This window comes from Aspergillus luchuensis, chromosome 1, assembly GCF_016861625.1.
Source record: "Aspergillus luchuensis IFO 4308 DNA, chromosome 1, nearly complete sequence".
NCBI lineage: Eukaryota > Fungi > Ascomycota > Eurotiomycetes > Eurotiales > Aspergillaceae > Aspergillus > Aspergillus luchuensis.
The window spans coordinates 2,624,811-2,652,248 of NC_054849.1; the positions used below are offsets into that span (position 1 = coordinate 2,624,811).

The 27,438-nt window shown below is 52.2% G+C and overlaps 10 protein-coding genes across 10 annotated transcripts; 6 read left to right on the top strand and 4 right to left on the bottom strand.

Annotated features, from left to right (window-relative positions):
• Positions 1–62: 62 nt before the first annotated feature.
• On the bottom strand, positions 63–1,882 carry AKAW2_10902A (fungal specific transcription factor domain-containing protein; the record flags this gene model as incomplete). Its single annotated transcript, XM_041692346.1, has 3 exons — positions 63–649; positions 704–963; positions 1,011–1,882. 3 exons carry the CDS (start codon positions 1,880–1,882, stop codon positions 63–65), a joined length of 1,719 nt encoding a protein of 572 aa, XP_041537622.1.
• A 691-nt stretch (positions 1,883–2,573) lies between these two features.
• Positions 2,574–3,733, bottom strand: AKAW2_10903A (cytochrome P450; the record flags this gene model as incomplete). Its single annotated transcript, XM_041692357.1, has 2 exons — positions 2,574–2,998; positions 3,055–3,733. 2 exons carry the CDS (start codon positions 3,731–3,733, stop codon positions 2,574–2,576), a joined length of 1,104 nt encoding a protein of 367 aa, XP_041537623.1.
• A 1,551-nt stretch (positions 3,734–5,284) lies between these two features.
• AKAW2_10904S (STE20 family serine/threonine-protein kinase) lies at positions 5,285–7,380 on the top strand (the record flags this gene model as incomplete). The annotated part of the gene is made up of 6 exons (XM_041692368.1): positions 5,285–5,333; positions 5,401–5,468; positions 5,541–5,708; positions 5,762–6,363; positions 6,417–7,049; positions 7,113–7,380. The coding sequence occupies 6 exons, from the start codon at positions 5,285–5,287 to the stop codon at positions 7,378–7,380; spliced, it is 1,788 nt and encodes a 595-aa protein (XP_041537624.1).
• Positions 7,381–9,083: 1,703 nt separating this feature from the next.
• Positions 9,084–10,813, top strand: AKAW2_10905S (uncharacterized protein; the record flags this gene model as incomplete). The annotated part of the gene is made up of 2 exons (XM_041692379.1): positions 9,084–10,525; positions 10,609–10,813. 2 exons carry the CDS (start codon positions 9,084–9,086, stop codon positions 10,811–10,813), a joined length of 1,647 nt encoding a protein of 548 aa, XP_041537625.1.
• A 528-nt stretch (positions 10,814–11,341) lies between these two features.
• Positions 11,342–12,042, top strand: TIM22 (translocation channel protein TIM22; the record flags this gene model as incomplete). Its single annotated transcript, XM_041692390.1, has 3 exons — positions 11,342–11,452; positions 11,529–11,624; positions 11,704–12,042. 3 exons carry the CDS (start codon positions 11,342–11,344, stop codon positions 12,040–12,042), a joined length of 546 nt encoding a protein of 181 aa, XP_041537626.1.
• An 894-nt stretch (positions 12,043–12,936) lies between these two features.
• AKAW2_10907A (cysteine synthase A) lies at positions 12,937–14,120 on the bottom strand (the record flags this gene model as incomplete). The annotated part of the gene is made up of 2 exons (XM_041692401.1): positions 12,937–13,934; positions 14,000–14,120. The coding sequence occupies 2 exons, from the start codon at positions 14,118–14,120 to the stop codon at positions 12,937–12,939; spliced, it is 1,119 nt and encodes a 372-aa protein (XP_041537627.1).
• Positions 14,121–14,714: 594 nt separating this feature from the next.
• On the top strand, positions 14,715–18,114 carry AKAW2_10908S (condensin subunit YCG1; the record flags this gene model as incomplete). The annotated part of the gene is made up of 2 exons (XM_041692412.1): positions 14,715–16,763; positions 16,816–18,114. 2 exons carry the CDS (start codon positions 14,715–14,717, stop codon positions 18,112–18,114), a joined length of 3,348 nt encoding a protein of 1,115 aa, XP_041537628.1.
• Positions 18,115–20,614: 2,500 nt separating this feature from the next.
• Positions 20,615–22,858, top strand: AKAW2_10909S (putative RNA binding protein (Arp); the record flags this gene model as incomplete). Its single annotated transcript, XM_041692423.1, has 4 exons — positions 20,615–20,767; positions 20,973–21,030; positions 21,160–21,866; positions 21,938–22,858. The coding sequence occupies 4 exons, from the start codon at positions 20,615–20,617 to the stop codon at positions 22,856–22,858; spliced, it is 1,839 nt and encodes a 612-aa protein (XP_041537629.1).
• Positions 22,859–24,583: 1,725 nt separating this feature from the next.
• pre6 (proteasome core particle subunit alpha 4) lies at positions 24,584–25,494 on the top strand (the record flags this gene model as incomplete). The annotated part of the gene is made up of 3 exons (XM_041692435.1): positions 24,584–24,602; positions 24,693–25,080; positions 25,158–25,494. 3 exons carry the CDS (start codon positions 24,584–24,586, stop codon positions 25,492–25,494), a joined length of 744 nt encoding a protein of 247 aa, XP_041537630.1.
• Positions 25,495–25,783: 289 nt separating this feature from the next.
• AKAW2_10911A (CHY zinc finger protein) lies at positions 25,784–26,641 on the bottom strand (the record flags this gene model as incomplete). The annotated part of the gene is made up of 6 exons (XM_041692446.1): positions 25,784–25,865; positions 25,935–26,036; positions 26,230–26,291; positions 26,363–26,436; positions 26,513–26,556; positions 26,637–26,641. 6 exons carry the CDS (start codon positions 26,639–26,641, stop codon positions 25,784–25,786), a joined length of 369 nt encoding a protein of 122 aa, XP_041537631.1.
• Positions 26,642–27,438: the final 797 nt, after the last annotated feature.

Sequence of the window (27,438 nt, forward strand, 5' to 3'; positions counted from 1 at the left end):
GGTATGGGTGGATGGGGTGTGGTTGATGAATTGATTAGGGTTACTTGGGATATAGATATCAGCTAATAAAATCCATCGAAGATAGCTGTCCCTTCCATGAAACTAGCCATTAGCCCCGCGTCCATCAGTTCGTAGGCCCGAAACATGCGCAACACCTGCAAGTCGTCCTCGGCCCCTTGGGCAACGCTACTACACTGCTGCTGCGGCTTCGCCGGCACCAGCGCGGCGTATGCAGAAGCACGAAGCGACAGGAGTTTCTTGGTTGACTTGTCCAAGAATCCATTGGCTGACTCGTTTTCTTCGCCTCTCGATGCCTTGGCTTGTTGCACGTCGTTGATCAGGTGGTCCAAGATCCATAGAACGTCCACAGTCGATCGCACCAGGTTTGTGTCCCAGATGGGGTCGTTCATCGTTGACAGTGTCATGATGACTAGGATGCTCCGCGCGAGATAATTGAAGAAGGGGAACGAAATTCCGATATAGTCGTCGGTGGGTGATATCTGGAAGAAGCTGTCTAACGCTGATCTGGCTGTTTCGAGACATGCGTGGAGTCCTTCGAGTCTTTGTAAGTCTGGGATGTCTTGCTTCTTTGAGAGGACGAGGCCGTGGATGCTCAGCTCAGTGTAGTACGTCGAGGCACGGAATAGGCCTGTTCAGAAATGAGTCAAAGTTCTGACAATGGTATAATGAGTGGTGTACTCACTATTATATTGCAAGTCAGGTGTTATACTCTGCTTGACCTCATTGACCTTTCGCTGCAAAGCAGTGAGGTGAAACGCTGCCGGAACCGCTGTCGACGCAATTCGGATATGCTCCGCCTCTCTTGCAATTCGGTGCAATCGGACTTGATGAGCGAACACTTCGTCAAGCGGAGTTTCACCTTTCCGAGTCAGAGCTTCGAGACATTCTTCCATATGTGACGTCCATTGCATCGGTTGGATGTTGTCAAGACACGTCGATACACTGGCTACGTTAGGCATAATCACATAGAGGCATGCAATTAGACTTACATGGAGCTCAAAATAAAACATGCTAGGACTGCTCGCTGCTCCTCGAGCGTCCGCATTGGTGCCCTCGTCGAAGTGCAGCCGCCGAGTCCGGCAGTAAGGACATTAGAATCATCAGGAAGTGGCTTGTTAAGACGCAATTCGTAAACAACCGTTATAGCGAGCTGAGTAAATCGCGGCAGCCCCATTGCGGTGTCATGTAGTAAGTGGTCGTAACCCCACGCTAGAACTGTCAAAAGGCCTAGGAGCAGATCGAGGTTCACTGCCCCTGGATCACTAGAAAGGAACATTTTTTCTGTAGCAATCTTTCTGATCTTCTCCCCTAAGGCGAGCTTGGTCGGTATTGAGGGACAGGTTACGGCCATAATGCAGAGAAATAGGAATGGCCGCTCCTGACGCATCCATTGCACGTCGCTAGGAATATGTAGAAAGGGAAAATACTGAAGCATGTGAGTACGGAATATATCTAGAGACTCTTCCGGGGAAGAATCCAAGCCGTCCGAACTAGACGCCGATGCTGCGGGGATATTATGATCTCCATATGTAGCAGGGGAGCTGGTATCGGATGCTGCAGTAGAAAGAGAGTTCCTAACAGAACTGCTAGAAGTGCTTCGTGGGTTTTGTGGCTGAAGAGATGACACCAGCTCATCCAGCTTGCCTTCTAGCTGAGCAATGCGCGCGACAGTATTGTTCTTCTGGGACTGCATCGCTCTCGTTGAGGTACCTCGCAGACACGTCTTGTTCAGCCGATAACATCTTTCACACCCCTGACTTCCTGGTCGATCAACGCATTTGCATTTGGATTTGGAGCAATTCAGACAAGCCTGTTCGCCCGCCTCGGTAAGCAAGATGTAGATAGTGGGTGAGCTGAACATACCCGTCCGTATGATTGGGGGGCCATTCTAGACGTATACTCGTGGCTTAAACACGATAATAAATTCACCGCCCAGGGAAATCTTGCATTTGGTTTGTATGACAGAATAGAAGTAGCGAAGAGGGGGTGAGAGTGATGGAATGGTCTGCTTCCATGCTTATCGGGGTTCGGCACGCCGGATACCGATACACTAGGTATGCCGGAGATGTCCGATTCTTAGATAGTATAATGAAATCCCGAAAATCTACTAAATGGTTATTTAACTGGAGAATAATTAAAGTATCGTGTATTATGATATTTCTCTAGGAAGGAATAAAGGTAGAGTTCCAAAGTAGCAGTGTCCCTGGTTGTATGCGGACTCGGTATATGAATCGGGGTTCGGAGACCGATTCCGGTACTATATGGGATGAGTCACGGGAGCAGAAGCTTATCAAGACGATAATACAAGCCAGATCCAAGCAAGAATAAGCATAAGTAACCTCATCTAGTAGTTAATGTGATGTGTCATTTACAGTGTCCACAATACTCGGGTTTGGAGGGCTTTCCCGCCACATCCCCTTCTAAGCCCCTCAGCATACATAAGGTGGTTGAAGTGCAAAAGTAGAGGCTAAAAACAACATGACAGTCTGGCTATGGATATGGCACTCGACAATAAGCTAAGCAATACAAATACAACAGACAAACTTCTCTATTCAAGCCGGTGTGACAGACACCTTCGTTCCATTCCGTGAGCACAGAGTCAAGGTCAATGCCTCCTCCCACGGTCCTGGATCCTGGCTTTTCAAGGTCCGGAATTCTTGGGCCATGCGAACAGTGACATATCCGGCCTCAGTCAGCGCATACTGTTGACCGAGACAAATGCGTGGACCTCCATTGAAGGGAAGGTACTCCCAGCGAGGCTGCAATTGTCCATTCTCCCAGCGCTCCGGGCGGAAAACATCTGCATCGGCTCCATAGATATCTTTCCGCCGGTGCATCGCATATACATTGTACTCAATTGTGGACCCTTCGGGCATGAAGACCGGCGAGCGACCATCCTTGCCTCCTCCCTTCGGCAATACTGTATCTCTCAGTGCAATGCGCCCGTTTACTGGTACAACTGGATGCAATCGTAATGCTGATAGATTGTCAGAGACGAGCTATGGTGCAAAATCACAGCAGCGGTTTACTCACATTCATTCATGCAACACCGGAGATACTTCAGGTTACGAAGCTCCTCATACGAGGGCAATCGGCCCTCCAAGGTAGCCACTTCCTGGCGCAGCTTGTCCCAGACTTCTGGGTGCTTAGCCAACATGAAGAACATGTTGCTCAATAGGCCGGCAGTAGTGTCACGGCCAGCAAGCAGAACGTTCATGAGCTCGTCCAAAATGCGGCGTTTATCAGACGTGCGTCGTGCGAGTTCATGAGAGAAGATATACCTCTCATGCTTTGTCTCCGAAGTTCCATCGGCTCCCTCGGACTGGGCTGCTTGGACTGCCTCGTCGACGAACCGCGCAGCAAAGTCCCGGCATAGACGATAACATTTATCTGCCTTCTTGTGAGGGAAGATTCTGCCTAATGGGCCCAGAATGAAACGCAATGTAATGGCCTCCTGGGAGTAGTTGAAGGCCTGAGCAAAGCCAAGCTCCGACTGGTCCATCTTCAGGCTGGCGACCGATTGACCGAACAGGAATGCGGTGGCTGAATCGATAGTGTAGCGAAAGAAGAGATCCTGCAGATCCACCACCGTCACTCCATCACGAGGAATCCGGGCAAAGAGGTCGGGGATTAATTCTTCGAACGGAGGCCCAGATTTGATCGAGTGCCAGGAAAGGATCCTTGTTGACACTGGGCGGTTCCTGGCAGCCATGGCGGCGTACAAATTCACGGCGGATAAAATAGCGACGGACCCTGGAGGTAACAAATGTGAGTGCTGCCAGGACCGTTAGCAGCAGGAGTAGCTGGTTTGTGTGGGAGTTGAACAACAACCCCATGGTGGGATATTCGGCCGATACGACGGTGGGGTGTTGGTTGAATAGAGTACAGGGAACGGGAGGAGATGAGGGGTTAAATGTCAGCTACTGAAAAAGTTATACCCCTAGCATCGCGCCTTCCGAGATTCCAGGCCTACAGTTCCTGACTAGTGCTCCGGAGGATATACATCGACGATCCACGGTAGCTTCGGTCACACGGACTCCTCGGTTCCCGAGCCTACAGCTGACCTGACCCATAGTATTGATTGTCTTCAAAATCAAATCTACATTTAGTAACTAAGAGTAACTGAAGGGTCTTAGTAAGTATGTTAGTTACAGACCGAAAGCTCCATTTGTAGATCGGGTGAGCACAAAAGTACTGTACTCGGTAATGTTCTGCATATTTCGTTCAACATTAAACTCATATTTACTTTTAGTAGTTCTCAATAGTTGGAACTAGAAATTCTATTGCATGTAGATATCCTAAAATCATCTCAAGATTCCAGTTATTTGGTAATGCCAACCCTGGGGGACCGTGAGCATGAATTATGGCGAATATAGCGTTACGGAGTACACTGTGTACGGTACCATCATATGCTGGAGGCCTTGTTGAGTTAAACAGATGTGGCGGAGAGATTGCATAAGCTGAGTTGTCGCATCCGGAATTTCTTGGAGAGATAGCCAGGTTTCCAAGATTTCCGAGACTGAACGAACCCACCCTAGTCAATCTAGATTACATATACTCCGTAGATGGCTGGCTATGCGGGGAAACCGAATCACCAATTCTTAGGCCCCCCGTCGATGAAAGTTGCCAGAAACGGCGATGCACGATCGAGACTTCGATCCGTATTCGTGTAGTGGCTGCTGAGCAGCTAGGTAACCAAAATACTTGCACAATTCAGTGCAAGACATTGTCTTACTCCAGCCATTCTCTGAGGTCAGAAGCTTAATCATGGAGCAAGTTATAACTAACTATTTAAAGGGAAAGAAAGCAGCATGTGATCTGACATGACGGCAAACCAAATAATCCGAGTCCAGCGGTCAGCGGCAGGCGGTGAGGGGGAAGAAGCAGCGGGAACCATGGTTGCCATGAGCTACCGCCTGTTGTGTCTGCCGCGAACCATGGGAGCGAGCGGCTGCCGACCACCGGATGCGCGACGGGCTGGTCCTTGAATGGAGGAGTCCCTGGTAGATAGCCTCAGCTCTCCCGTTGATTGCTCCTCCATCCCTCCGCTCTCCAAGGTCGGTTCACTCGAATTTGTTCGGCTCAGCGTGTATATCTTGTATCCACAGGATTAATTCAGCTGGCTGGCTGTGCGGGTTGCCCCTTGTGTGCTGAGTTGTGTGTGTGTGGTCCCTGCTCACCTTTTTCCTCTTTCTATTTTTCTCTCTCCACTTTTCACGTCGTCGCTGTCTCATCCGTGGAGGAGACTTCCTGCACGATAACCATGGAGGACGACATGTCAGGTCATTATCAGATGCTGGAGGAGCTGGGAAGTGAGTGGTCCTGCGGAATGTGTCAGTGGAGGCAATCGCATCGGGAACTGACCGTTTGCACCTGCAGGTGGAAGTTTTGGAACGGTGTACAAGGCCATTGAAAAGGCTACCGGAGAGATTGTGGCGGTTAAACATGTGCGTGTGACTCTGCATGGCTTTTTCGCCCGGTGAACGTATCCATTAATTGACATGCGCCCGCTGCTACAGATCGATCTCGAATCCAGTGAAGATGATATCCAAGAAATCCAGCAGGAAATCTCCGTCCTCGCTACCTGTGCGAGCCAATTCGTGACGCAATACAAGGCGAGTTTTCTGAGAGGTCATAAGCTGTGGATTGTGATGGAGTATCTCGGTGGTGGATCCTGTCTGGACCTGGTAATCCATGAGTGACCTGTCGAATCTGGGTGCGCTTCGCTAACCACTTCTAGCTGAAACCCGGCGTTTTTAACGAAGCCCACGTCGCCATTATTTGCCAGCAACTGCTGCTGGGTCTGGATTATCTGCACAGCGAAGGCAAGATCCACCGCGACATTAAAGCCGCCAATGTACTTCTGTCGCATACCGGAAAGGTCAAGCTGGCGGATTTCGGCGTGGCCGCACAGTTGATCAATATCAAATCCCAACGCAACACCTTTGTCGGAACGCCGTTTTGGATGGCGCCCGAAGTGATCCAGCAGGCTGGATACGACTACAAAGCGGATATCTGGTCCCTGGGTATTACGGCGATCGAGATGATCAACGGCGAGCCGCCACACGCCAGCACTCACCCCATGAAAGTGCTCTTTTTGATTCCCAAGGAACCTGCCCCCCGCTTGCAAGGCGACGAGTACAGCAACACCTTCAAGGACTTTATTGCACAATGCTTGACCAAGGACCCCGACCGAAGACCGAGTGCCAAGGAGCTTCTGAGACACAAGTTCATCCGCAATGCGGGGAAAACGGAGGCTTTGCAGGAGCTGATTCATCGGAGACAGGACTGGGATGCTGGTCGGGGCGTGACACACAAAGTGAAGTACTATGCAGAGTCTCTGTAAGTAGCCCGTCCCCGAACACACATCACATCCACTAACTACTTTGCTGCAGCAATACGATTCGGAACCTGGATGATGATGACGGATGGGTCTTTGATACCGTGAAAGCTCCCACGATGGCTATCCGCGAAGAGCCCGACGACTTCGAGAACGAGCCAGAACCCCAGGACTGGGTGTTTGATGAAGCCTCCGAGCTGATGGACGACTTGCACATCTCTAGCCCACCTATTCCACCGAAGCATGCAACGAATACCGCCGTTAGACGGGCACCGGCACCCGAACGCAGTCCATCCTTGCGGCGTGCCAAGCGACGATCCAGCGGGGTGAAGCAACCTCTGGGGGTGGACATGAGCTTTGGGAACAGTCCCTCGACCGTCCGTCAATTCCGTCGTGTGTCGGATAAAATCCCCGCCGACGCTTCATACCCCCCGCAGTATTCCTACACGGACGAAAATGCCAGTCCCAAGACGCTCTTCTCGGAGCCCAACAGCAAGGAAGCACAGCTGGGCCGTCGCGCATACAGCAAGGCGGTGGGACTTGCCTGTCAGGAGGTGTTGGGCACGACGGGAGATGACGAGAAGCGCGAGGCGATTTCCCGGCTGGCCGAGGCGTGGAGTGATCTGGAAATGATCGACCCCGAGGGTCTATATCATATCGTGAGGGCGATGACGGAGCGACTGCAAGGGTAAGTGGCGATATTTCCTGCAGCGAATGGCAAGGGAAGCTGATGAAATGGCGGTTACTCTAGCGACCCCAAGCTGGCCAGCCTCGTCCCACCCGCTCCACCGGCCGAATCCCCACAGAGGCCGCGACTGGTTCTGGCACAAAACAACCCACATCTGAAAAGCCACCGGCGCCGCCAGAGTGCGGCAGTGGCCGAGCCCAACCTGCAGCCGGCGCAGCTGGCGAATCTCCCGGGCCAGCAAGTGCCGGGGATGGAGCACACGAAGCAGTTGTCGGATGTGCTCTATCAACGATGGTCGGAAGGCCTCCGCAACCGCTGGCCGGGGATCTAAACTCCTCCTTGTACCCTTGACGTTATTGACAGGTCCCTTGCGGCTTCCTTGTCATTTTTGTGATTTGTTTTATTCTTTATTATCTGTACAAAATCGGTTCCCGGGGCGTTTACATGTTGGGTCCATGGGCTTGTTGTATGCTGCACCTATTGATTTCATTTCTGCATAATTCCCCTCGCTTGGTACGGTTTTCCTTGCTGCATTGGGCTTCGTGGGTTGAGGCCAACCTGGAGGCCAGGTGCTGGTCGAACTGGTGTGGCAGCGTGGCACAACCCGTGGAACTTGGTTCGATGGCTCAGTTCCGAATCTGCGCGACGACTTTCATTTCTGATGATTATATTTCGGGCGAGCATGTGTACTAAATTCTGTTCTGATAGATAGGTCTTTTACTGCTTTTCTTTTCTCTTGTTCTTTTCATGATGTGATAATTGTTGTTGTTGTTTTGGATGGAAGGATAATCTTGGACAGTGTATGGAACTTTGTGTGAACTATAGCTGGTGTTGGTGGAACTGAGGCGATCTGCGACCTGCATGTATTTGCTGCATGTATGGGTAACCACAATTCTATGTGAAAAATTTTAAAAATGAAAATCTCCTATGTGATGTATATTAGGAACAACATGATGGTACAAAGTAATAACGGAAATACCAGCCGAGCAGGCCATCCAGACTCCGAGAAGACGGGTCGGGACGATACGAAGATTCAAAAATAGGAGCAGTAATTTGGGAGATGAGAGAAGTTGTGCGGGAAGTAAATACGTAGGGAGAAAGCAGTTGCAGGTAAATTGGCATCACGTTGGGGCTGTCAACCACATGAGGAGGGGAGGATGATCCTCATTGATCATTGCTGTTTAAAATGTTCCCCCTTGCGTGCATGTCTCCCCGCATCGTGCAGCAGGGAAAGATAATGAAATGTGATGGATGATCATGTAGATAGAGAGATAGATAGTCATATACTATCTACCAAAATTATACTATCTATACTGGGTATACAACTTCTTGCATTGCCCATCCTCATCTAACCACCGGGTTAGTAATTTCCACAGACATCTCCCATCACCCATCACCCCCTGAAAGAGAAAGAGAAGAGAAATGAGAGAAATGAGAACGCGGTGAAACGCAAGACTGCAGGCGGAAGGGATGCGCGTTGCGACCCGCTGGAGCCCATCCACTTCCCTCCTTCGCCCGCCAACTTGGTGGCTTTAGTGACCTTCACTAAGACCCGTTGGCTCTTAGCCATACTTTCGCTCCCTCGGCCAGACCTGACCTTTTCCTCTTGTGCTCGTGCTCTTCGCATTTTTATTTGATGGGATTTGATTACACTCCTTCTCTCTTGGCCGTGTTGCTTCCCGGCCCCGTTTCTTCTATTTTTCCTTCTTTCCCTTGCCCTGACTGACTGACTGGCCTTCTTCTCTTTCTTCAATCTCCTCCTTTTCTGCCTCTTAACGGCTACCATTTATTTGTTTATGCGACTGATTGGCCCATACATTCTTTAGCTTCCTTATCAGCCAATTCCTCTCCCTCGTGCCGCCCCCCTGGAGCATTCATCTGACTGACTCCCCGGGCCCCTGATCGATTGTTTCTATCCTTCCTGCCGGGCTCTCCAGGGTTTTGCCATGATTCTGTCGCTTCAGCTTCTGTAACCAACTCCCCAGGCCTGTCTGATCAACAACGAAGTCTCCATCCTCAGTACGCTGGTCCGTCATGGGGGATTCCCCGGGAACGGGCAGGGCGGGAATGGCTCCGGAAACGTCCCAGACATTGCTGCAGCTGTCGTCGCCCGACCACCTCACCCACCACCACCCAAACCCTCCCACTGAGCATGATCGAACTACCCTTCAGTCGAAGCGATCCTCTCTACCAGCACGTCCAAATGGTGCTGCTCGACACGCCAAACGACTGACCTTGAACTTCCCCATCAACATCCCGCCGCCCGCCACCGTCGACCCTAGTGCGAGTGTTGCCTCCCCTGGATCCATGACGCCCGTGACTCGTTCCTCCGCCTACCCCTCGCCGATCCCCCATCTGGCAGCTCCCCTGGCCTTTGACGAACAAGATGATGGCTCCGGACTGTTGACCGCCATCGCCTCGCAGGAAAGAAGAGTGCTGGAGCTGCGGGAGGAGCTCCATCGTGCGGAGACTGAGCTGGACTCGTTGAAGAAGCAGTGGGCCTCGTCCGAGAGGACCAAGAAGCGAGCGGAGATTAGCTATCGGGCAGAGCCTTTGATCCCGCTGCGATCCCCCGATCAGACTCCGGAGCGCTCGCATCGTCGAGACCCCAGTCTGAGCGGCTCCGCGAGCCCCTCGCTGGCGCACGCACGACTCAGCCGGGAGCTGGATCGCCGCCACAGTCTGCGCGCAGCGGCAACCCAAGGCACGACCGTCTCAGCCAATGGACGACGGGTATTCCGGGGCTCTCACACCCGGACCCTATCCTTGCTGTCGCCGGTGTCGGTTTCTGGAGACGGCAGGGCCGCATCGGAGTCGGAGACCAACTCGGTGAATGGTCGTATCGGCCGGTCTCCCCGGTCAGCCACTCTGCCGTCGTCTGTTGAGCGCAGTGCAGGTTCCGGCGACTCCTCCAAGCCCACCGAGGATATGATCGCGCAGTGGCGAAACACCATGCCTCCTCCGTCTCGTGAGGCGCTGATGCGCACCGGCAAGCAGATGGCGTCCGACCTGCGTGAGGGACTCTGGACATTCTTGGAGGATATCCGACAAGCGACCGTGGGAGAAGAGGGCATCAGTGCGACCGAATCCCGAGGCGTACCTCCCGTACGCAAGCGGGATTCATCCAGCTCGACATCACGAAGCAGAGACCGGTTATCCATGCAGGGGGGCAGAACGTCACGCGCGGGGACAAATTATTCTGGTAAAGACTCCAACTCGGCGGACATTGACGCGTCGTTCTGGAGTGAATTCGGCATTGATACAGCTGGGCAGAAGTCCCGGAGCGCTCGCGGAGCCTCCAGTACCCCAAGCGGGCGGATCGAACAGGGCGACTCCCACACCCCCGATGTTGAAGACAACTGGGAGTGGGACTCGCCGAAGAAGACACATACGCCGTCGTCCAGCCGCTCCACGTTGGAGTCGAAGCAGGACCAGTCGCCGATGACGCAGAGCAGCAGTCCACGTACAAGTACCAGGTAGGTCCTAACCAGTGTTTATATCTTTCGTAGGCATCTGTCCTCGTCTTGGCCCTTGACAGTGATACGCTGACTGGCACTAGTTTTGGCGACTGGCGCGCCCTGCACGAGTCTATTGTTCCCGATCCCAGTGTCTCCGACGGTATCCCTTGGCCAGCCATTACCAAGCTAGCGCCCTCGAAGTTGACCCGGACCGCGTCCAACCTGATGGCCGAATGGGAGCGCAGTCTCTCCCCCGAACGAAAGGAACCCTATTCGCCGATTGACAAGGACGACAAGCGTGACTGATTGCTCGATTACTCTGAATATGCCGTTCGATTACGGCTTTCGATTATTTCTTCCAATGCTATTGTAAATATGGACACGATATGTGCGACCAAGCAGAGACCGACGGATTAACGCAGGGTTATGAATGTTGCAATACCCTTTACGATGAGCGTTGATTTCACTCTTTACCTTCTTGCATGTTTTAGAATGTATTTATGTCAGAATGTACTGGCTGTAAAAACAGTTACTTATTGCCTACATTTATCCTATCTTGCTCTGTATTAGTAGGGGTAGTAGATAGTTATCCGTATAGTATCGTGAAATCCCGGGATATCACGTGATACTGCAACTCTGGCACGTTCCGCGTCCCGTAAAAATAAATTTGCGCCTGTCGCCATCTCCGCAAAAAGTCCGGGGGGATGCGATAATCGGCCGTCTGTCTACACCACTCACTACCACCGTGTCGCGGAGCTCCTCCACCACTCCAGCTTCCGTATCAACCCTTCTCGAGCTCCACCACATACCTCAGACACTAAAACAACATACACAATGAACCCCGCTGGCATGACCACGCCGATGGGCGGCCTCGGCGGCGCCCCCGGCGCAGCAGGACCCAACATGCAGGGTATGAGTGAGCAAGAACAAGCCATGGTGAAGATGGTACACTTCCCCCCTACCCCTTGCCCTCTCCCTCCTACATCAGAAAACCAAGCTAACACAATAATACTGATGATAGATGTACTCCGCCATGGAATCCTGCCCCATGAAGACCGTCATGGCCGGAACAATGGGTTTCGGTCTGGGTGGTGTATTCGGTTTGTTCATGGCTAGCGTACGCCTGTCCCCCATCCCCATACCCTCCCTTCTCTCCCAAATAAAACCAAACTAACAGATACATGGTATATGTGTAGATGTCCTACGACTCCACCTTCACCCCGCAAGGCAAAGCGATCGCCGACCTACCCTGGAAAGAGCAAGTGCGGAGGGGATTTAAAGACATGGGCCAGCGGTCATGGTCCAGTGCGAAGAACTTCGGTGTCGTGGGTGCGCTGTACTCTGGCACTGAGTGTTGTATTGAGGGCTTGCGGGCCAAGAATGATCTGACGAATTCGGTCGCGGCGGGTTGCATTACTGGTGGGATTCTGGGTGCGAAGGCTGGTCCCCAGGCTGCGGCGGCGGGGTGTGCCGGCTTTGCGGCGTTCAGTGCTGCGATTGATGCTTATATGAGGATGCCGGAGAAGGATGATTGAGCTATTTCCCAAGTCTCCGAAAGGGGAAATGGGAGGAGTGGTGAAGAAAGGGAGGGTGTAATGTGGGTTGTGTTTGTTTTTCATGGGTGGCGTTTGGGATGGGTGCATTTTATGGCGTTTACTTTATTTTACTTCTATCTCGGATGATGTTGATTGATGTTGGATAGACTTCATGGTTTTGAGGTATGTGGTTTGAGGGGTGGGGATGGATGGATGGATGGATGGTCTTGACTCGACTCATTGTATATTATTACTACTGTGTATAGATAGAATAGATCTCCTTGCAGCAGTGTTACTACTCGTATAGTAGTGGGATTGGTAAATGTAGGTTACCAGCAGTCACTACTAGAAATTATATTGTCAAACTGTAGTATCGAAGTATGTAATGACGTCAAGTCAACAATGATATAAATATAGAGGTACTACTAGTACGTACCGAAATATATTTATCAAGCAGGGTACTACAAAGTATATTATTTTATTACTATTGAATAACGACTAGTAGAGCATTCATAATTGTTGGCAACTCGTTGTAACCGTAGATAACTTTATAAACTTGGCTATTTTTGTATGATTCCTGGGCACGAATGCCATTATCTACTATGTTCAATGTCTATCACTGGTGATTTAGATTTGGTCTGGAAAGTAGGTAAGGAGAGGGATAATAAAGGGCTATTGGGTTTCAGTTCTATGAATGTCGGAGTTGGGTGTGTTGGGTTCAGTTTATGTGGTGTGGATATATATATATACTACTACATACTAGTGGGTCATGGGTAGTATCATCATGAGTCCCATTGAAGTACTATTACTTACTACTATTACTGCGCGGCTTAGTTCAAAGAGTCCGTTCTAGCATACATCATGTCTATTCACAATTTGATATCTGATTTACATCTAAGGCAGCACAACATAGCGCTCCAAATGCTTCGGCACCGCGCCACGCAGTCCCTTCGTCTGTAACCACGTGTTGGAGAACAGCCGGTCCGCATAGCGGTAAGCACCATCACACAAGATAGTAACAACGGTGTTACCCCTGCCCAGCTTCTTCGCCACTTCCTGCGCGGCCACCACATTCAACGCCGAGCTGGCACCGAGGTACAGACCCTCCTCATCCAAGCAGCGGTACACCATCTCGATCGACTTCTCGTCAGGGATGTTAAGCGATCCGTCCAGCAGACCAATATCCGGCTGCAGGTTATCCGTGACACGACCCTGGCCAATACCCTCAGTGATACTGCTACCGGAGCGCTCGACCAAGTTCCCACCGCTCTGGATATAGCTGTGCAACACACTACCCGGAGGATCGGCAAGGAAACTCTTCACCTTCCCGTCACTGACGGTCTTCAAGTAGCGCGTAATACCAGCCAAAGTACCACCGGTACCCGTAGCACAAGTGAAAGCGTCAATCTGACCGTTCGTCTGCGCCCAGATCTCCGGACCGGTCGTCTCGATATGCGCCTGGCGGTTGGCGGTGTTGTCGAACTGGTTAGTCCAGACAGCGTTGTCCAGGGACTCGGCGTGCCGACGTGCCTGGTGGTTGTAGTTCTGCGGGTTGTCGAATGCGACGGCGGGAACGGGGTACACTTCGGCGCCGAGGAGACGCAGCAGGTCGATCTTGCCCTGCGATTGGGTGTTCGGCATGTAGATGACGAGTTTGTAGCCCTTGGAGCGGCAGACGTGCGCGAGTCCGATTCCGGTGTTTCCTGCCGTGCCTTCCACCACTGTACCGCCGGGCTTCAGGAGGCCCTTTCGCTCTGCATCCTCGACGACAAATAGAGCTGCGCGGTCCTTGACGCTGCCTCCGGGGTTCTGGAACTCGGCTTTGCCGAGGATGTTGCAGCCGGTTTCTTCGGAGAGCTTCTTCAGTCGGATCAGGGGGGTGTTGCCGATTGCTGCGGAGGGTGGTTAGTTATGCGATTGAGTTGCCGGTGGTAGACAGGCATAGGTGCATATATACCTTCCGTGAGGCCGTTGGTGAAGCCCTGGGCTTTGGATACCCGGACATTGTAGGAGGTTGTTGATGCCTCCGCGGCGCGGAGGGCCGTTGTGCCAAATCGACGGATACTCTGACGAAACATGCTGTCAACGGCTCGCTAATTGTCAAACCCAGAACGCCTGGATGCTGAGAGAGGAACGCAGCGATTCCCCAGATTGTCCGCATGCCGATGATCGGTGTTAGTAAGCTACATCACGTGGTCGATGGCGTGATTGCTTTCACTGCCTTGACTGGGGATTCCATGATGGAGCTGACATTGGCACCTGTATTGTATTGTGTTTGTATGTTGATAGCCGTGAAAGGGATAATGTTTAGCCCAGTCTTGTGTGCTTGTTCAGTATATTGACATCACATTCAGTGTGAACTGCATGTTTCTCGTACAGCCCAGTAATCTTCTGTAGATTGAAACCACGTGCAGCCCTAGCCCTTATCAGCCTTCCCGTTTGGGCTGTTTGTTTATCCAGCCCCGTGACAGCCTCCGCAATGTTTGGATCGGAACAGCATCAGTCTTTCTCCTGAACACATCGAACTCTTGCACACGCCAGACACGCTTTGGACGGACGACGCGTTAAGATCCATCGATGCAACTGATTTAGGATGATTTATGACGACTATTGACTCCCGACCCCTTACTGAACTGTCTGAGACGAGACATCTACCCCGCCATTGAGCCACCATGCCTGGCCGATCCGCCCGTTCAACGTCCACCGCCACGCGCAAGACCTCCGCTCAGCCCTCGCGCGCAGGCTCAGTGACCCCGTCTTTCACTATCCCCGAGGAGCCTTCCCTTCCAGAGGCGATTCCCACTTTGCGCCGCGATGTATGCTCTCTTTTCGCCGATGCGCAGCGCTCGACAACCGGACATCGGAAACTCGTTGTCCGACTGAGGAAGCTCCAAGAAGCTTGCTGCGGCATATCCCAGAAGAGCTCCAAGAAGGATGGCAGCAAGTCCCAGGCAGAATGGACGCTTCCTATGGAAGAGACTCTGCCCGAGACGGAGTTCAACACGGAGGTCGGCCGTTGCGTTCTGCGCATTCTCCCTATCAAGAAATCAGAGCCGGTCGGAGACCGCATTCTACGCTTTCTCGGCGCATTCCTGGCATTGGCTTCCGAGAAGGATGCAGAGCTATATGCTGCGGATGACGACGATGAAGATATGCAAAACTCGCCTGAAACGCCCACTTCCCGCTTGACTACCAGTCTGATCAACATAATCGTTCCCTTACTAGCAACGAAAGACAAGACAGTCCGCTTTCGCGCCACCCAAATCATCGCCCACATTGTCAACTCCCTCGAAACGATAGACGATGACCAATACCACGCCATTCGCGGCGGTCTTGTGAAGCGTATTAGAGACAAAGAGCCTGCCGTAAGAGTGCAGGCTGTTATGGGACTTGGCCGTCTCGCAGGCAACGACGACGAAGATGACGATGACAGCAAGGCTGTGCTCGAGCGACTCATCGATATTATGCAGAATGATACCAGTGCCGATGTACGAAAGACCCTACTTATAAATCTCCCTCTGGTGCCGGGCACCCTGAAATATCTCCTGGAACGAGCCCGCGATCTCGATGCCGCCACTCGACGTGCCTTGTACTCGCGTCTTCTTCCCACCCTTGGTGACTTCCGGCATTTGTCGCTGTCTATGCGAGAGAAGCTTCTTCGATGGGGTCTCCGTGACCGTGACGAGAGCGTTCGCAAAGCCACGGGTAAATTGTTCTACGACCGCTGGGTTGAAGACTGCGCTGGCACCAACAACGACCCCGAAGCCGGACCTACAGGGCAACGCTCCCCACCGAACTTCAATGGGCTGCTTGAGCTCCTCGAAAGAATTGATGTTGTCAACTCCGGAGTAGAGTCTGGAATTGCACACGAAGCCATGCGTAGCTTCTGGGAAGGTCGCCCGGATTATCGGGAGGCGGTTGTTTTCGACGAGCCTTTCTGGGAGAACCTTACCGCGGAATCGGCCTTTATGATCCGGTCTTTCAGCGACTTCTGCCGCGTTGAGAATGAAGGGAAGTACGACAAGCTTGCAGACGAGAAGATGCCCGAAGTCACAGCCCTTGCGTTTTACCTACATAAGTACATGACCGACCTGTTGCAGCGGAAGAAGATCGCTAAAGAGACCGGCGATGCCAATGATGACGATTCCGTGGAGCAAGAATTTATCGTGGAACAGTTGCTGCATATCTCCATGACTCTGGACTACAGTGATGAAGTTGGACGGCGCAAGATGTTCTCCCTACTGCGTGAGTCGCTTGCCGTACCGGAACTCCCTCAGGAGTGCACCAAGCTTGCTGTCGAGACCCTGCGATGTGTTTGCGGCCCCAACGCTGCTGCCGAGAAGGAATTCTGTAGCGTTGTTCTGGAAGCCATTGCTGAAGTCCACGACACTATTGTGACTGAGGACAGCTTCGTGTCTGCAAGGTCAGAAATCAGCGATGCCAGCTCCACCCGCCACCGATCCGAGACCCCTCAGTCCGAAGAAGAGAAGCCTTTCAACAAAGAGGAGGCTAAAGCGAAGGTACTGAAGGAGATCATGGTCAACATGAAATGTCTGCACATTGCGCAGTGCATGCTGCAGAATGTCGAGGGCAACCTCCAAGCCAACATGAACTTGGTGACTATGCTTAACAACCTTGTCGTGCCTGCCGTTCGAAGTCACGAGGCCCCTATCCGTGAGAGGGGTCTTGAGTGTCTGGGTCTTTGCTGTCTACTCGATAAGGTAGGAACTATTCCTATGAAGTGCTTACAATTGTCTACTAACGGTTCTACAGACTCTGGCTGAGGAAAACATGACTCTCTTCATCCACTGCTTCAGCAAGGGCCACGAGGCCTTGCAAGTGACTGCCATCCACATCTTGTGTGATATGCTGACAACGCATCCCACGTTGCTTGTGCCTGTGGAACAAGATGACGGCGAGACCGTGGCGCCGCCAGTTTTCCAGAAGCCATTGTTAAAGGTCTTTGCCCGGTCGCTGAAGTCCAGCTCGCCTAACAGCGTGCAAACAGCTGCCGCCACAGCGCTCTCGAAGTTGTTGCTCACGAACACGTTCACACCAGCGGGGGCAAACATCCCCCCGGCCATTCAGGAATATAACCAGACTTCCGTCGAGACTCTCCTGCAGTCACTCATCCTTTCCTTCTTCCATCCTCGTACTCGGGACAACCCTGCACTGAGACAGGCCTTGGCCTACTTCTTCCCCGTGTATTGCCATTCACGACTGGAAAACACCCAGCACATGCGAAAGGTCGCGGTTCCCGTGATCCGAGCCACGCTGAATGCCGCCGAAGAATATTACTCGCTCGAGGCTGAGGAAGACAGTGACGGTGATATAGATGAGTCGGTGGGCCAGCGGGAGCTGAAGGCATTGATGACCGGCGTTGTGGGTATGCTGGCTGAGTGGACTGATGAGCGGCGGGTCGTCGGACTGGGCGGGGAGAGGATCCTTGCGGGTGGTCCGGCCAACGCCAATGCTTGCGGCTTCGTCCACCTTGCACTGGTCAAGGATATCCTCGAGCGGGTGCTAGGAATCAGCACCGGTACCAACCGTTGCTCCAAGGAAGAGAAGAAGCTGCTCTTCTCCCTTATGAGCAAGCTTTATATCGCTCCTCCGGTCGTTCCCTCGCGGTCCGGGTCCCGGGCTCCAGAAGGCGAGGATCCGTTCAGTTCCAGCGTTCGCAGTACGCAGGCGGAAATCACGCCCGAGAATAAGGAACTAGCGCAGGAGGTGAAGGAGCTGCTGGATGAGGCGATCGAGGAAAGCGTGGCCGCCGAGGCCGCTGGGCGGAACGCGCTCGTCAAGGTCAAGAACGCGGTCCTCAAGCTTCTGGCCGCGGCTCATGGGGGACGCCCAACCAGTGGGCGAGCCCGCGAAGGCATGGAAGAAGGCGATAGCGATGTTATGAGCGTGCGGTCGAACATGAGCGTGCGGTCTGGTAGTGTGCGGCCATCCATTGAGCCCGGGACCATGCGGCGGGGCTTCTCACTGGAGCCAAGTATCATCGAAGAAGAGGATGAGAACGACGATAGCCGGACCACGATTGTGAAGTCGGAAGGTCAGGATGACGAGTGAATCCGTAGATAGTTGGACATGGGATTGGGAAAGGCGTTTGAGGAAGGTTCACCCGGTGCGTTGGGATGGATTGGCTTGACATGGGACGGGCCGTGTAGTTAGGTGTTTGGTTACGAGTGTACATGGATGTTTCTAGTTGGTTGACACTTAATCTCATGATGATATTTGCTACGTGTGGTTGGTGGGCTATTCTGGTTCATAGGCGGAGATTGTAGAGGAAACGTCAGCCTGGCCCATGGCTGGCTTAGTACTTGTGACTGGGGGAGGAGAGGGAATCGTGTGATCTGGAACGTGGACCAGGCGGTAGCTTACTGGAGCGGCGCTAGTGGCAGTTTTAGACCGGGATGAGCTGGAATTAGTACAGTCATGGCCTGATATGGATGGCGCGTGGTGATAAGTCCGTCGGGTTTTGGGGAGTAAGCCTTGGTCTATCGGTCGAGAATATACAGGCTTCCTCAATGAATTAATACAGAGTAGCACCGTCTTCGCAATTAATTGGTTACTTTGTATATAAACTGTTAATAAATTGCAAGGCACATCCAACAATTAAAACTATCCCTTTAATTCATTTCTTGAAGTTACTCCGTAACTATTTGTTGGTAATTAATAATTAATTCAAACAGAACCCAATCACGGAATCCCTCGCCCAGCAACTTTCAATCTTTCGGATGCGAAGTCTGGCGGATAGTGGGCCCTTCCACTTCCTCTCATTGGCCATCGCCCACAGGCACCTCCACGGAAACACTCGCGTTTTTCTCCTCTCACAATTTTTTTCCCTCTCTTTTTTCCCTTATGCTTTGGTTGTGGAACAGATCGAATAAATCCATTCAATTGACTTTGCTTTGACATTCCATCCTTTTGACCCCCCCTCCTTCTCCTTCCCACCCCCAAACCTGGCACGGCCATATTAGTATCTGGGCACGCACAGAGCAACTTGGATAGTAGTAGATAGTTACTAGTAGTTTGTTAGACATGTAGACTACGTAAAGTTAGTAGGTACTTTGTACTTACTGTTATTGCCACGCTACTTTACTAGTACTTCCTCTTCATGTTGTCAGCAATAACATTATCATCATCATTAACTTGTTTCTTGCTTGGCCTTTGCTGCCTGGAGGGGAAAATATATCCAGGGTTTAAGGTTAATGGGAATGGATCAGCCTTTGGGGGGAAGTCGAGCTTTCCCTTTTGGCGGCGGGCGTCGGGTCGGAGATACCGTCAAGAAACAAAAAAGTACGGGTTTCACTCCGGACATTCCACACATAACACATCTTTCAATTAGCCCTTGTGTCTAATCACTGTGATTCGGTACTATCATTACTATTTATATAGTTGTTTCATGAAGGGAGGAGAAGGAGAGAGCCTGGGGATGATCCGACATTCCAGAGGCACGATTCAATGGGGGTGTGAGATGTTTTATCATTGGCTCTGGGGGTGGTTCACGGTGATCGGGGTGGTTCGTTGATTTGACAGGTGATTATCGTAAGTAGTCAGTAATATTAATAAACATTTAGACTGTTCCGTCGTGTTCAATGTGTTGGTAAAGTATGGCGAATGTCGGATGTGTGTGTGTGTATGTATGTAAGTATGTGTGTGTCTTATGTGTGTCAATTAACCAACATGAATCAATCAATGATTCTTTGCAGCGGTATCATGTTTGGTTGTATTCTAACCAGACCGACAGATACAGATACAGATAGACACCTTGGGGGAGAAGTGAAAGAATAAATAGTAGCAATGACTGATTATACCGCTGGGGAGACAACTGAGAGAGGCTGTTGTACCAGACCTGTCATACAATACGGTAAACGGTCAGTTGTGGGATGTATCGAGTTAGTTAGTAGTAAGTAGTGTATCCTCTTTCTCTCTCCCCCGTGGAAATTCTCAGGAGAGGAAACCAGATAGTAAAATCTATTCGATTGTTCCGAATTCCACCAGAAAAAAAAATAGAACAAAAGACTGTGAAGTTCGGACTTTGTGTAGTAGATTTGGAAAGGAATTGATTCCAATCCTTTCAATTATTCTCACATATAATCAATCACTTAAACCAGTCGGCGTTGACCCGTAGACGCCGTCCAGTTGGGCCAGGATCCCCTCGAAGCCGAAACTTTTCTTTTAATCTCGACGCTCCACCACCAGAAAAGCGAACTTGTCCTGCTTTCCCATCCTGGCCTGGGGACTTTCTTTTTCCTTCCTTCCCTTCTTCCCTTTCGATCTTCTGCTTTCTCCTCCTCCTCCCCCTCCTCCGTTCTCTCCTCTTTCTTCCTCTTTCCCTTCCCCCCCGTGATCTTTTTTCTTTTCTTCTCTTCACGGCGGTCTTTAACCCCCCCCTCCTTCTCCCTCCCGGTCGTGAACCCGTGTCGCCTGCTGTGCCTGCAGAGACACGTTTTTTTCCTTTCTCCGACCCGTCCCTTTCCCTCCCTCCTCCCTCCCTCCTCCACCCTCCCCTGCCCGCTCCGTTGGCCGTGAGATTCAGCCAACGTCTAGACAACAACCGTGAGCGATGGCCGTTTCAGCACCCACCCCCAAGTTGGATCGCTACATTGTTATCCACGTTGCGACCACCTGCGACGAACATGGAGTCTACGTCACTAAGGACTCTGCTGAAGTGATTGAGTTGGGGTGGATCTTGTTGGATACCAAAACCTGCGAGGAGGTACGTCGGCTTGATTATTTTATTATCTCTCGTTCATCCATTCATTGCCCCAGCCTTTTTCCCCCCTCCTCCTTGACAAATTCCCCTCCCTCTCGGATGCTTATCTGCCGTGCTTCCTTGATCAACCGAGACCACTCAAACCTCCCCAACAAGAGGATCCTCCATGATGTACTATTTGCTGACACTGTTTCCTTCCTCGGCTTAGTTGCACCATGAAAGCGTTCTTGTCAAGCCCGTCAACACCCCCATCACGCCTCTTTGCAGTAAGTGCACCCCGTTCGAACGCAGCCTACCCAATCACCCAACAATGCCTTCCTCTCTTTCTCTCGTACCTCACTCCGTCCCTCCGCATCCATCCGTCCCTTGGTTCAATGGCTGACGGTCTTTGAAAGCGAGCTTGACGACTCTGACATGGGAACACGTCCGCTCGGCAGGCACCTTCCGCGACGCCATCAACCGCTTCGACGCTTTCGCCCAGGAACACCTCATCAGCAAGAACCTGGAATTCGCCTTCGTGACGTTGGATTCATGGGATCTTCGTGTGCAGCTGCCCCGTGAGGCTCGGGACAAGGCAGTCGTGCTTCCGGCATACCTTCAGCACTCCCGGACATTCGACCTCCGCACCGAATACCAGCGATGGCAGACTCACCACCCCGAGTCTCTGCCCTTCGGCCCCAGCTCTCTCTCCAACATCTGCGCCGCCCTCGAGGTTGAGCCCGTTCAGTCTTCCGCTCCCATCAAGCACAACCTTCCCTTCCACCTGCAGGCCTTGGCTCCCGCCTCTCCCCGTCGCGCCATGGAGGAGGCTATCACCTTGGCCAGAGTGCTGCGCGGCTTGATCCGGAAGTCTCAGCCCCCACATGAGCACCCCGAGATCCTCACCCGCCCCATGGATGCCAGAGCGGACGTTCGTGCCTTCCTGGCCGAGCGCAGCAAGGTTCTTCATCTGAGCGGACTCCCCCACGACACCACCCAGTCCGAACTGGAGAGCTGGTTCACCCAGTTCGGCGGTCGTCCGATCGCATTCTGGACCCTCCGCACCCCGGATCAGCACAAGCCTACCGGCACCGGCTTTGCGGTCTTCTCGTCCCACGAAGAGGTATGAACCGGCTTACTATCTTTCACTATCCTCAGAACTTAGATCAGATATCTAATTTGTTTCCCACGCAGGCTGCCGAGAGCCTTTGCATGAACGGCCGTGCTCTGAACGAAAAGGCCATCGAGGTGTCTCCTTCCTCCAGCCGTGTCCTGGACCGTGCCGCGGAGATCCTAACGCCTTTCCCTCCCTCCAAGAACCGCCCTCGTCCTGGCGACTGGACTTGCCCCTCATGTGGATTCTCGAACTTCCAGCGCCGTACTGCATGCTTCCGCTGCTCGTTCCCGGCTATGGCCGCTGCCCCCGATCCGATGGGATACGGCTACGGCTACGGCCCCCCGTCCATGATGCCTCCTCACATGGGCCACGGCCACGGAATGGGCCATTCCCGCGGCATGGGCGGCAACGGCGGTGTGGTGCCTTTCCGTGCTGGTGACTGGAAGTGTGGCTCCGAGGGCTGCGGTTACCACAACTTCGCCAAGAACATCAATTGCCTGCGTTGCGGTGCTCCTCGGTCTGGAGCAGCAGTGGTGGCCGACTCCGCTTTCCCGTCCCCGATGGATCCTCCCTCGAGCTTCGGCATGGGCCCGAACTCCATGACCAGCACCCCGGCTCCTGGTCCCTTCGCGGCTAGCACTGGTAGCTTTGGCGGCTTTGGTCAACAGTTTGCCGCGCCCCCCAACAACTATGCTGCCTTGCCTTCGGGCTTGGGAAGCGCCCCGGCCGCATACCCCCCTATGGGTCAGATGAACGCTGGTTATGGCTCCGCGAATGCTTCCCATTCCGCGGCCTCGTTCGCCAACCCGGCCGCCCAGGCTGCCTTCACGGGGGCTGATCACAACTCGTCGACCAGTGCGTCCAACGGTGCCTTCTACGGCAATGATGGCTCGAGCGATCCGTTTGCCTTCCTCTCGACGGGCTTGGGAGGTTTGACTGTGGGTGAAGATGCCCACTCTCGTCGCAACGGCGCCAGTGCGAACAAGTCCCCCGCGTAAAAAAGTTATGAAACAGCAATGTTGTTTCAGCCGGGGACATTAGAGATTTGTTTTCTACGACGGTTCCCCCTCACGGTTTTTTGTCCATATGGTGGTCTGGATATGTTGGTATATGTGACGGTTGGTATTCCGTTGATGCGCATTTGTATAAGGAATTCTGCAGTTCTGGTGCATTAGGTTGGGAGGAGCAGGCCGGTAGCGTGTCGTCGTTTCGTCCGATTTGGTCCTTTCTGTTTTTGCCTGGTCTCGCAGATTTGACGTCAGACCATTTTCGGTATGTCTTACTATTGTGTCTTTGCAAGCGATGTTTGAGGGTATAGAAGAAGACCGCCCGGGCAGGTGGGCCCAGGCGGTCCTATGCGCTTCTTCACCACCTGCTGGATCATCGTTTCGCGTTTGTTGTTGGTTCTCATTTCTTTTTTCTTTTCTTTCCTTCTTGGAGCGGCATGGGCTTCGCGCATTTCTCTCGTCATGGGCGCATACTTCCTCCGGCGGAGGGGAGGAACTCCTGTCCGGCTAGCCGCGGCGCTGGCGAGGAAGGGCTCGAGCATGGCATTGCATTCTAGATATTGTCTTTTTTTTTTTTTTTCTTTTCCTCTTTTTCCTTTTTTTATTTGTTGGCTTTCCGAGTTCATCTGCGCGCTTCGACAATAGGGATCATTGGAGAATCACGGTATTGATCATGGTTGGGATACAATGGAACGGACTCTGTTGGGGGTGTTGGGGTATTCCTTTTGAGCCAGCAAAATTTCAACCAGCTACGACGGATTTGGGACATCTGCGAGGCACATGGATTGGGAGTCGTGCGTGCGACAAGATTGTTCTGAGTGTCCATAATTCTTGTACTGTTCTTCATATTACTCATACTGTTCTCGTCTTGTGTTTACATATGCTTTCCCTGCGGGTTTTGTCGTTCCCTCCTTCAAAAGTCGAGACGTGATTATTGGTTTAACTAGCCCGATGCCTGCATTCTCTCGTATCGCCTTTCAGCGTGTGATGTACAGCATGGTCCGATCTCAGCTAGGCAGGGAGTCATGGGCGATTGGGGTGTAGATCAACTATATGAGAATTCTCTTTTTATCGAGCCTGTTGATATTTATGCATTGGTCGTCATGATCGATTGGTGGATGATTAGGTCAGTGCCAGGTTGAATTCACGGTACCATTAGAGAAGTATTTTTTTTTTAAAAAATTTCCAGTTGTGGTCATTTCTAAAGTGGCTACTGTCTACTGCGTGGAATATGCAAGCACTAGAGGCAAGAGTTGTACTAGTAGTAGGGTGGTCGGGGAGAACCAGCAGGAGGGAGAGCGTCATGGCGGCTAGCCGCGCGCCAAGCGCTTGGGAGCTCTCAAGGCAGCGGCGGGCCTCGCGTCCACCTCCATCTGTCATCGCCCAGCCGGACACCGGACCCCAGCATTCTACGACCCAAGACTCCGAATTGTATCTATTTGACCTCCTACTTTCTCCCGTGAACTCCGTTCCAGTCTCCTTTCTCTCAGAAACCCCTAATCTCGCCTACTGCCCATAATGTCTGGATATGACCGAGCTCTTTCAGGTAAGACAAGCTAGCTACTACCTTGGCTACGGGCCTGGTTGATGAAGGGATTCCCCATTCTAACCTCTTCGCAGTCTTCAGGTATGAATCTCTAGCTTCATGAAGCTCTAGCAAACACATCCTAACCCGCCCTCAGCCCCGACGGGCACGTCTTCCAGGTGGAATACGCCATGGAAGCCGTCAAGCGAGGTACGTCCAGCCCCTCCGACCCCAAGGGAATCCTCCCATCCATCAATCACATTATAACTCACCTATTCTTCTCCCTTTGCATTCATCCAGGAACCTGCGCTGTCGGAGTAAAAGGCAAGGACGTGGTCGTTCTCGGCTGCGAGAAGCGCTCCGCACTGAAGCTCCAAGATACCCGCATCACACCGTCCAAGATCGCCATGGTGGACAACCACGTCGTCCTGGCTTTCGCCGGTCTGAACGCCGACGCCCGCATTCTTATCGACAAAGCCCGTCTAGAAGCTCAGTCCCACCGTCTGACCGTTGAGGACCCCGTCACTATCGAATACATTACGAAGTACATTGCTAGTGTGCAGCAGCGGTACACGCAGAGTGGTGGTGTTAGACCCTTTGGTATCAGTACCCTGGTCGTCGGATTCGACCCCAATGATAAGACGCCCCGGTTATATCAGACTGAGCCTTCGGGGATTTATTCCGCTTGGTGGGTGTTCCTCCTCTGCTTTTGTGTGTTGATGATGTAGGGATGGGTTGAAACTGACGATGGCTTCGGGATATTAGGAAAGCAAATGCTATCGGACGCTCCAGCAAGACTGTGCGCGAGTTCCTCGAACGCAACCACCAGGATGAGATGGATCGCGAACAGACTATCCAGCTCACTATCAAGTCGCTGTTGGAGGTTGTGCAGACCGGTGCGAAGAACATCGAGGTGGCTATCATGTCGCCTGGGCAGTCGATTGAGATGCTCCCGGATGACCAGATCGAGGCGTACGTTAAGAGCATAGAGACGGAGAAGCAGGAGGAGGCGGCTAAGAAGAAGACGGGTCGCGGTGGCACCACGACGGCTGCTATCCTAACACGGCCTGGTGGCGGCGAGGGCAGCGAGAGCCGGGAGTAAGGTGGATGCCATGCCGTTCAAGTAGAGGCTACGACGAATCAGCAACGATGACTCTCGTTGCGGGGTGTGCTTTCTATCCGGTTAATTGTCTAGGGATCTTGCAAGAAGCGTTACGTCCTTTTTCACGAAAATAAACTCCGTTATACTGTAATGCAGATGTGCTCCGGATCTATATGAAGCTCTAGGTTCAAGGTGATATACAGGGATTATTTAGGTAAAGTGTAGTAGTAGTGTGTATGCATGATTTCGTAAATCTCGTTCATCGACCCATCGTTTCAGGGTCAGGCGTCTAACCCAAGCGATCGGAAATATCCTTGAAGTTGAAGATGGAGCGTTCCTGGTGTCCGCGAACACGGTCGTCTTTGAGCATTCTACACGAAGTCAAACACGTCAGTTAATCCCCAACACAGAATAGACGGGTATAGGTGGGGGTCACTGACCTAGCATCAATTCTCGCATCCTCACCCTCGACCTGCAACGTGGGAGTCGGCGTCACAGCGTCAATCACGAAATGGTTATCGCAGTGCGGGCAGTACTCGTCACTAAATCCGGGATAAAATAGGTGTCAAGTCAATTTAACCATTCGTGTAACCTCTTTCTACCCCTCCCCCTTTATCTTCCCCCCCCCTCTCTCTCTCTCTCTCTCTTTTTATAGATATGGGCCAGCCCCTCCGGTTTATCATCCCAGTACTAAGGGCAGCAGGTGTGGGGGCGGGTGACGACGACCGGACGCACCTCTCATCAAACTCCGTGGCGTCCTTTCGGAAACATTTTTTGCATTTCTTGCAGGCGAAGACCTAGATTTTGGGATTCATTTGGTTGGTGATTTAGGGTTTGTGGTAGGTAGGTAAGGTAAGTGAAAATATACCATTTCAGTGGTTTTGGTGAGTGAGTGCGATTCTTGTTCTTGGTGGCATTCGGCGCAGTCGAACCATTTTTTGCCTGTCACGGATACACCAGGAATAATTAGATTTGGCTTTGAGGAGAAGAGGGGGGTTAGAGGGGGGTGAGGGCTTACAGCAGGGAGAGCGGATGGCCACTTGAGCGTTCAGGATGTGTTTACTGGTTTTTTGAGGATTATTGGTGAGTTGGGTTCAAGCTGGTGAATTAGAAAGGATGGGGGTGAGGGGTATGGTTCATACCACATTTTCTAGAGTTTATACACGGGGGGTTCTGGGTATAGAAGGAGAGAAAAGTAAATATAGACAAGTTTCAAAAGACACAAAGATGTCTTGAATGTGGTGGGAAGTTGGAGTAAAGTATGCAGTGGTTCAGGTCGGGGCGAGGCTAAAAATAAAGAACGATTGATGGGTGGATGGATCCATCCATCCATTCATTCATTCCTCTCCCTCCATCAATGCATATCACGCGCGGGTCGATCATCGCCTCGCCTCGCTGGGTTTCTTCTCTCTCTCTCCCCTTTCCTTTCCTTTCCTTTCCTTCCCTACTACTACTACTACTTACTCCCCAACTTCCTCTTGTCGGTTTGGGTGACTTCATCTCCCGGTGATTCCTCTCTTTTTCCCGCCCATCCTCTTCTTGTCTCTTCCTTCTACTCTTCCTCCTACTCGTCCTCCCCACTCTTTGGATCCCTCCCTTCCTCCGTCCTTCCCCCCCTCCTCTCTCTCCACACATTCACTGCTCAATTCCTCCCATCGCTCCGATTTTCATCTGATATTGTCCGGGCCATCCTCCACGTCCTCCGCAGAGTAGGATCACCAGCTCTAGACCCTTCTTATCCCTGCACGGCGTTTTGTTGTCTCTACTGCTCCTGAATTCCTTCCGCCTAAACTGGAGCTCCGCCACAATCGTCACTTCCGGCTCAACTCCCTGCCACCCGTTATCTTATCCAGTCTGGCCGTTGAATTTACTGTGCCATTTTCTTAGCCTCTCCCCGGTGGTAGTCTGCATTCATCGCAATTGGCGGAGCCTATGATCCATTCC